This window comes from Cottoperca gobio, unplaced genomic scaffold, assembly GCF_900634415.1.
Source record: "Cottoperca gobio unplaced genomic scaffold, fCotGob3.1 fCotGob3_70arrow_ctg1, whole genome shotgun sequence".
Classification (NCBI taxonomy): Eukaryota; Metazoa; Chordata; class Actinopteri; order Perciformes; family Bovichtidae; genus Cottoperca; species Cottoperca gobio.
The window spans coordinates 557,045-566,811 of record NW_021167062.1 but is presented as its reverse complement, the minus strand read 5'-3'; the positions used below and the strand labels follow the sequence as shown (position 1 = coordinate 566,811).

At 43.2% G+C, this 9,767-nt stretch overlaps 1 protein-coding gene across 1 annotated transcript; it reads right to left on the bottom strand.

Moving 5' to 3' along the window:
• Positions 1–2,790: 2,790 nt before the first annotated feature.
• On the bottom strand, positions 2,791–6,849 carry LOC115006219 (rho-related GTP-binding protein RhoU-like). Its single transcript, XM_029428336.1, has 3 exons — positions 6,579–6,849; positions 6,312–6,370; positions 2,791–4,336 (listed from the first exon to the last, which is right to left on the bottom strand). The coding sequence occupies exons 1-3, from the start codon at positions 6,847–6,849 to the stop codon at positions 3,848–3,850; spliced, it is 819 nt and encodes a 272-aa protein (XP_029284196.1). The 3' UTR covers positions 2,791–3,847.
• Positions 6,850–9,767: the final 2,918 nt, after the last annotated feature.

Sequence of the window (9,767 nt, the reverse complement as noted above, 5' to 3'; positions counted from 1 at the left end):
TCACTAAAATGACGGTTAAGTTACGGGACGTTAGTGTCGATGCCAGTTAAGCTAGCTGCTCAGCAGCTGTTAGGAGCTTAAAGTTAGCCTTTTAAAGTAGAACTTCTAAGACCTTAACTTTCAAACCTAAGAGTTTTAAATGTTGATTTATATTTTACATAGATTGTGGCGACTGTATAGATAATGTATACTTCATATTACCTGCTTGGTTTTCTGACAGTTTAATATCACTTTAAAAGTCCAGTGCAATCGTTCGGATTGATTATACATATTGTATTATTGATAATATGTGTACTTATTTTGCAACTTAATCTCTTTTGTTTAGTGGTGTATAGATAAACCTGCTCTAACATTTTGTTGTGTTTTAGGGACAAGGAGAGAGAGGCAGAAGAGAGGAGAGCAGGGAGAGGATGGAGAGCAGGGAGAGGAGGAGAGCAGGGAGAGGATGGAGAGCAGGGAGAGGAGAGACTCTTCTCTCTGCTGGAGAAACTTGTTGACTAATTAAATGTAAAAAGATGTAAATAAATAATATATAATGATGTATATTGTGCATTTAATTTACATGAACTATAAATGAAAATGAATGAAAACTTAATTGTTTTCAAGGTTCAAGGATATATTTAGTATATATCATTTATTAATTTAAAAAAGGGATTATTTAATTTAGAAAACTACCTATCAATGAATTAAATGAATGATCGAACAAAGAAAATGATTGAATGATTATTATAAACAGAAAAATATTATAAAACAATATAACTTTTACAGTATATATAATAATTATAATACATAATAAAAGCACCTGGTGTCTCCTGATACATCATCTGGGGGGGGGTCACCAGAGTGTGTATGAGATGCCCCTCCACCGTCTAAAATACATTATACACCGATGATGAAGCATATCTTCAATCAAGTTTGAAAATAAAAAAAGGAAAATATTATCTCTGGTTCCGTTCTCTGGGAAAACAATCTGTGAACTGCGCGTGATAACTTCTGAGAGTTGTAGGTGACGGGAGCGGCAAAAGGTAGGGGCGTGACCAGCTGGTGACGTACCAGGAAGTCCCCCGTAGACCGGACCATCTCATTCCGTAGACCGCTCGGTTCAGCCTTCTCGGTCTACGGAGGACACGGCCTCTAAAGACCGCCAGGGCTGCAGCTACAGTGTCTCCTGAGTGTGTAAAGCACACTGTAACCTCAGTTCATGGAGTCCCTTTGAGGATAAACCTTTGAAGGAATCTGCCTCCGCTCTCCTCTGAAGGTGTGAAGTGTCTGTGAGGAGAGAATCAGGCTCCATATGCTGCTTTAATCCAGTCCAGGTGGTCCTGTCGGCTGCTATTAGAGGACCAGGATCTCTGAATCAGAGAGCTGAGCAGAGTGGTGATATTCTGCTGACCCGGACATTACAGAGAAACCACCTCTGCTTCTGACTTCCTGACTCTAAAACTGTATCCGAGGTAAAGATGCTTTTTTATGCTCGCAAATCCATGTAAGTGCAGGCGAGCTGGGTCAGGAGTTGATCAGGAGGATCAGAGAGCTGATGAGACAATCATGGATTAACTCTCCAACATGTCCTGTTTTCGTCTGGTGGCGGATAAGGAGCAGAAGATGTGGTGAAGAAGCAGCTGAAGGCTGTTCTTAGAAAGAGATGGTTGTTCCCTAAATCACAATCACTAAAACTTCAAACATCCCTGACATTTTAAATGTTCCTTTGGTTAAATCAAATGATACAGTATTCAGTTTTTATAAACTTTAATCAAGGCATCTGAGTATATTCCATGGTCAGTGACGGCAATGAAAATAACTATGAACAAATATAGAAAAGATCCATTTTCGCCATGTTTTTAGGAATAAAATGTTATATAAATGAGGCTCCGAATGACATGTGAACAAAGCCCTCCGTACAAAGCTGCAGAATATAGAGAGGAATGAAAGTGGAACGTTTGGTGCTACAGAAGTGAAGGGTTCTCACTCAGTCTGAGAAAGTATTTGTTTTGTATTGTAAGACACTACAGGTAAATAGGGTAAAAATAACTAACAGATATCACCGTGAAACTTCCCCAGTTCATTATTTACATTAAGACAATTGTTTTTGTATTAAAAGTTTTATGCAATGTGGCGTTTAAATGTGCAAATGAGGCATTATCTAATGCAGTGATCTTCACTATGTTTTACACGAGAGCCACGTCGATGGGACGAAGTCAACAGGAGATTTAAAAGCATGTCTGCACCCAGAACATACCATATGCAATGTAGTCAACCAATACATTCATTAAAAGCAGGATTACCTTAATAATAATAATAATAATAATAATAATAATAATAATAATAATAATAATAATAATAATTACTAAATTACCTTAAAACAATATTTCTGCTGAAGCCAAAAAGTCTGAGCAGGTTTTCTTTGCCGGAACCAAAACCCATGCGATCTCAAAGGATGCCTGAGTGAATCGTTCAGCTGTATTAGTTGTCGTGTTTTGAGCCTTTGTTGTCCAGAAACAGAAGAAAGCTGCTCTATTTTGGATTTTCGTTTCGTAAGTTTCGTTGAATTTTGGATGCGTTGTTTGGAAATGTCTCCAAATGACTTGGAACCAGAGCCGGTCTGTTTGCACATTAAGCACAAAGGTTCGACTCGTGGAGGACAAATAAAAACTCCTCTGTCCACTTCTTGAATTGTCCTTTGCTCGTCTTGTATGGCTCGTACCTTTCTTTTTTAACGGGAGCAGCCAAGCTAACGCGAGTATGAAGTGCCAGGTTGTTTCTGTCTATATTTGCATCTTTTATCAATTATTATGTATTATTTGTAGGCTAATAGAGCAGACACTGTGTTTTAATGGGTTATATGTAATAGCCCTGCTTGATTTGAGTGTTTTTATGAAATCTGTATTGACCACATTTGACGCAAATCATATCTACCACCCCTTTATTTAGCCCACTGCCACGCGAGTCACCAATTAAAGCTTGGCGAGCCGCAGGAGGATCATTAAGAGTAACACTGATCTAATGCTAACTTTTGATGAATTTAGAAGAAATCTACGCATGCAAATAGACAAAGTTAGTAAAATAAACTCAGAAATGTGGATTTTGGATGATTTCGTTCCTCTAGTCTGAAAGGAAACATGTTATGGAAGCAAAAATTGACCAATGCAGGACAAAAAAAACAATGTTTTTTCCTGTAGTGTCTCCTCTTAACTACAAACTAAAAGTCAAACAAAGTACGAGTAATGTTTGGGTGTAAAGTGACCAACAACACACAATGAGTATAAAATAAAGTGTAGATCTCCATCCGCCTGATGGACAGTCGGACGCATCAAACCAAACATCTGATAATATTTGTGGGGTTTGTTTTAAAATGTCATAATGTTTGTACTGTGTTCTAGAAGCTATTTCAGGCGATCAGCACTGCAAAGTTCATTTCAGCTGAAGGTTTAGAGAATTATTAAAGGTTATCTGCAGAAATGACATATTGTACTTCTGTTAAATTGTGGGAGTTGTGAGAGGCAGATTATTATAAGAATAGGAAATATCGTAGCAGTAGAGATATCATGACTTTTTAGTGTGAGTCCGGATACTACATTTCCCAAGATGCAACTCAATATTTCTCCCGATCTGATCTTCATGTGTAAACTCAGTGGCGTTCCTCACCCACACTTTCCCTGTCACACTGGGGATTTAAACTGCCACCATGTGAGACACAAACCTGCATTTCTGAGCTCTTTCTAGAACGTCTCTTCCTGCGTGGTAATAATCCCCAAACCCATGTTGCACCTTCTGCCAGCAGGCTGGAACAAACTTAATCTAATGAGTATTTGCATGATCTGACCCAGGTTTGTAATTCTGCAGCTGTTCACTTGAAGTCACAGCTCTGCTGCACCATCAGACAGTTGATCCTCCTCCACCAGGTCTCCGAGAGGCTCTTGATCTTTTCGGGCGTCTTCTTCCTCAGAGTTATCCTCTGCTGCTGCACGCTACAACTGTCCATCTGCTGGATGCTGGCCAAGATGGCCGCGTCAAAAGCGTCCTTCAGGTTCTTTTGGGTCAGCGCAGAGCACTCTGCAAAACCCACCACGCCGAGCTCCTCTGCATGCTGCCGGCCCTCCTCTGTGCCCACCGGCCGCTGCTGGTTCTGTGCCAGGTGGATCAGCACCTGGACGTCCTCCCTCAGGTCCAGCTGGGTGCCAACGAGGACCAGGGGCACATCTGGACAGTGCTGACGGATCTCAGGAACCCACCTGTCGATCAGGTTGCGGAGAGAGCAGGGGCGCACCACGCTGTAGCAGAGGAGGAACACGTCGGCGTTCTTGTAGCACAGAGGTCGGAGGCGCTCCAACTCGTCCTTCATGAGGCAACGCCGGAAACAGAGGAGATGGGTTAGAATAAACCTTCTTATTGGCAACAAAAAATACATGAAATGACCAAAATGTGTGTCTAAATACTTTCTGACCTCCCTAATCCGTCTGTTTAGATTATTTTTAGTCTCAGTGCTTTCCTAAAACAGCTGTTCACTGTAGCTTTATCCAACTAACAGGAGGAAATAGAACATTTGTCGGGGACTATTTTCAGCGGCGGATGAATCCACATTTAGTGTTCGAGTGAGTATTTGGTGCAGCAGGACGGTGTGTGTGGGAGTCAAAACAAACTACAGTGTGTTGATGATGAAGGAACATGTCAGAGCAGCAGTGAGGCTCACTGATGTTCTGAGGCTCACTGATGGAGCTCTGAGGCTCACTGATGGAGCTCTGAGGCTCACTGATGGAGCTCTGAGGCTCACTGATGTTCTGAGGCTCACTGATGGAGCTCTGAGGCTCACTGATGTTCTGAGGCTCACTGATGGAGCTCTGAGGCTCACTGATGTTCTGAGGCTCACTGATGGAGCTCTGAGGCTCACTGATGTTCTGAGGCTCACTGATGGAGCTCTGAGGCTCACTGATGGAGCTCTGAGGCTCACTGATGTTCTGAGGCTCACTGATGGAGCTCTGAGGCTCACTGATGTTCTGAGGCTCACTGATGGAGCTCTGAGGCTCACTGATGGAGCTCTGAGGCTCACTGATGGAGCTCTGAGGCTCACTGATGTTCTGAGGCCCACTGATGGAGCTCTGAGGCTCACTGATGGAGCTCTGAGGCTCACTGATGGAGCTCTGAGGCTCACTGATGTTCTGAGGCCCACTGATGGAGCTCTGAGGCTCACTGATGTTCTGAGGCCCACTGATGGAGCTCTGAGGCTCACTGATGTTCTGAGGCTCACTGATGTTCTGAGGCTCACTGATGGAGCTCTGAGGCTCACTGATGGAGCTCTGAGGCTCACTGATGGAGCTCTGAGGCTCACTGATGGAGCTCTGAGGCTCAGAGGAAGCAGATGCATCAGCTGTGATACACCCGGTGCTTTAGTTTCTTTGGTTTTAGTCTTTTTAATTAAATATTTTATCAGGTTGAATTTGTTTTTAGATTCAGTTTTTCCTCCTTTTGTTCTCAAACTAAATGGACAGAGACAGAGAATCATCTTACAAATGTTTCCTATCACTCACCAATCAGAAGCCGATATAACACTATTTATTTTTCTCTTCTGTTTAAAAACAAAAAATTAAAGGCGGATTAAATTAATTCTCACTCAGCTTTGTCTGCTCATGCAGAAAGCTTTGGTTTCATTTTCCAAAGGTTGTCTCTGTTGCTAAGATTTCAGGATAATATTTATTTGATAGAAGAAATAGTCCCTATAAAAACTGTGGCCAGAAAGGTCTGTTAATTATCCAGAGTGTCAGAGATGTTGCTGTAATTTAGATCAACGGACCTTCTAACTTGACTAGTTGTAGATTGTTTTCACTAAAGATCAGTTTCAGAAGCTCCTCGTGGGAAAGGTTGGATGATGGATGACAAACTCTGAGCCAACAGAGGGCGATGGAGCACAGGGTGACAGAGGGGGCAACGTTTCTGAATTGCAAACGTGGTGCATTCCTGCAGGGGGCGATGTAAGATGTGGAGTTACTGGACTACTTGATGGGGGGGGGGGGGGGGGGGGGGGGGGGGGGGTGAGGAATTTAACTAAAGCGCTCTTAACGGATTTCAGTCCAGGATTAAAAGCAGGCTACAGGGGGCAACCAACACAAACACACTAACGTTGAAGAGTAACACTAACATACTGACAAATACTTATTGATCACTGAGGACTTACATTGATTGATCCATCAACCTGCCCCCATTTCTATCGTGCCAAAGCAGGACGAGAAAGAAAGTGCACATACATATAGAAGCTAAGTGGATATGTTTACTGTATGATCATATTCACACTGTGAAAGAGAGAAGGTGCAGCTCACCTGTCCAGCCATGTCACAGAGCTGCAGCCTCACTGGTTTTTCGTCGACCACAACCATCACTGATAAAAGAAAAAGCACGCAGTGTGTGTTGGAAGCGTTTCTTAATCAGTCTCTCTATGAGGTAAATACAAGTGGACATGGATAACATCTACAGGGAAACGGAAAACTTGACATGTAACTGACAAAAAGCCTTAAACGTTTACTTTCAGGTGTGCGTAAACATTGTGCGTAACGCTCAAAGTCAGCTACATTGATGTCAGACATTACCGGTGAAGTTGTCAAACGCCGTTGGAACATATTCTGTGGGGTATCCGTTAGTGGTGTAGCTGACGATGAGGCTGGTCTTGCCCACCGCTCCGTCTCCAACCAGGACACAGTTCACCTTGCGCTCAGGTGCGGAACCGGACCGCCGGCGCTTCACGCTCAGAGGGAATTCCCGGTTCTTTAAGCGCCGAATGGGAACCGGAGGACTGTCTACACTGCACATTGGTTCCGACACACAGCGAGGTTTCTGCTTCCCGATATCCTGAGGAAGCATGTCTCTGCGTTCAGATACGAAGGGATTTGTTTTTGTTGTCTGGAAGGTTCAGAGTCGTTGGAAACTCCCTACGCGCTCCATCTCCTTGACAGCTCGCGTGTTTCTGCTGCTGTTTAGGTTTGTTAACTGTAAACTTAAAGCACCAAACTATATTTAGCTGCGTTTCGTGTGAACCGTGGCAGAGATTTGAAGCACACAGTGGCACAGCCGTCGGGTTTCTCCGCTCAGCAGGAGCTCCTGATTGGCATTCTCCCTGCATCTGCTCTGGTCGTGATTCCTAAGAGGCTTACCGAGCATAGCACCATATGAGGTTCCAGAGATCCAAGTGAAATGAGCTAAGCTTACTGGAAACCTTGATCCCTTAGAGTAAAATATACAGTATGTCTCCCTCTTAAGCCAATTAAGAGATGGAAATAAAACTCTAAACTTTCATATTAATAGTTGCTTTATACATGTTGTGGAATATCTTTTTGCAACAGGGGCTAACAATAAAATAATATGTTTGTTTGTGTTAAAAATAGATTCTGTTAAATCTATTTAACATAATCTTCCCAGATGGAGCTCCTTTAGACAGACCATGTTGAATACACCTGATTATATAAAACAAATAATTATATTACACAAAAATAAATATTGTAGTTTATTTTTCTTCATAATTCAAAATCCATACAGTCAAACAATGCTTCACCTTCACCAGACTGTTAAATAGCCTATGGGAAATAGCGTTGATGTGGCGGACTGACGCCCCCTGGCGGTGGAATCACGTCAGCTGTGGGGACTGAAGACACAGGAGTTGATCCAACATGACTCATCGTTTCTTATCACTGTCACCAGCTGCAAATACACAGCAAAGAGAGAGGGAGAGAGAGAGAGAGAGAGAGAGAGAGAGAGAGAGAGAGAGAGAGAGAGAGAGACAGAGAGACAGAGAGAGAGAGAGAGAGAGAGAGATTTTTTGATTTTTCAAAAACACTTTATTTACATATTCTTAAAACAAACAGTTTACTCATAAAGTGTAACGAAAAATCATATTATCATATCAAAAAATATATATTTATAAATAACAATTCTATAAATATATAAAGATTATCCAATAAAAACCTGTGTAAAGTGTAAACATTCATTATTCACAGTGCAGATAATATTTTTAAAACACCAACGTTTTTTAAAAGTGTCAAGATCCCCGGTATGTTTGTGAAACCTAAAATCGAGCCAGAGTCTTGCCCTGATACTGCAGAGCCACACAGTCTTGGCCTCCTGCCCCTCTCTGTTCTCAACTCTGTTCCTCCTGCTTATATAAATCGCCATTTTTGCCTCTCCCGAGAGGAAATTTAGGAGCTGCCACTTTTCTTTCTTGTCTTTTTTGTAGGCAACTCCCATGATAAAAACACTCTCGGTAAAAACTACGTTAAAAAGACTAAAAACCAATGTTAAAAGAGAGAAGAACTCTGTGAGTCTCTTACACTCAGTAAAAACATGGAATACAGTCTCACATAAGTTGCAGAAAGGACACTTGTTAAAAACAGCAGGATTAATGACAGAGATAAAAACGTTACAAGCGACGGCACCATGTAAAATCCTCCACTGGAGGTCGGCTGTCCGCTTTTTGAGGGGAGGTTTGTAAAGTACCCCCCACTGTGGGCCTGGTCCACTTCCTTCACCCAGTCTGTTACTCCACACAGTGGAGGGTCTGCTGCACAGGCCTTTCTTGTGGATGCTTTTTATACAGTTCGTGTATAGAGTCTTTTTGTCGGCTCTGTGCAGAGTCAGTCCTGCCGGGTTAGTGACCTTGAGTAGGGGACCGGTCAGTTCTCCCAGCCCTGGGCTCAGGTTGATCTCCGGAAAAGGGTCTGCTGGGTCTGGAGAAACCTTCCTGTCACTGTAGTCTTTTATTTGGCTCTTCTCCTTCCCCGATAGCCTCTTGCTCCACAGCTCCAGAATCCTCTCGGCCACTCGAGCGGAGGTCAGACCCAGCAGAAAGCCCAGGGCTCGGGCATCGCTCAGCGCCGGCCCCACTGCATCCACCAGTTGCTGCAGGTACAGAGTTTTGGACCTGCAGAGCGCCACCATCAGGCCGGGTGTGCTGCTGCTGCTGACATCCAGCCTGGCTCTGTAAATCAAAGGCTCCTTCAACAACCAGTGCAGAGAGTTCGACTTTGGAAACCTTTTATCATTAAAAAGGGCCCAAGACTTAAAAACACCCTGATAAAACGGAGGCAGCCCATTTAACTTAAAAAAAAGTGGAATCAGTTAAAAACAGAGCAGCATCCAGCCCCAGGTTATTTACACGTCTGAGAATGCAGCTGGTCACATCTCTCCACACCAAATCAGCCGGGCCGGTAAGATATTTTTGTAAAAACTGAAGTCTAAAGGTTGGCTGTTCGGCTGGCCAGGTGGACAAGGCCCTGTCCCCCCTCCTCTCTGGATAAAAACAGCACCCCCTGTGGCACCCAGTGTAGACCATCCCAAAAAAAGTCCACCATTTCTTTCCGTAGTTTTGTTAAAATACCTGAAGGAGGGTCTACACAGGTCAGACGGTGTCACAATTGGGATGCTACAAGGTTGTTTAAAACCAAAACCTTACCTTTAAAAGACATCTGAGGGAGCAGCCACTTCCACTTGGAAAGCTTTCCCTGAATCTTTTCTGTGACAGACACACCAAGATATTTCAGGCCGTCATTGAGGCTCTGGGGAAGAACTGGGAGACCACCACGCCACTCCCCGACAGCGAGGGCCTCACTTTTCTTCCAATTTACCTTCGCTGCCGATGTTACACTAAAACTATTTACTATATCTGTTAAAATCTCTCTGGCTTGTAATAAAAACAATAATATCGTCTGCGTATGCGGATAAAACAAATCTGCTATTAAAACCAGGTAAAACCAGACCTTGTAGGTTGGAGCATATTTTGCAGAGGAGAG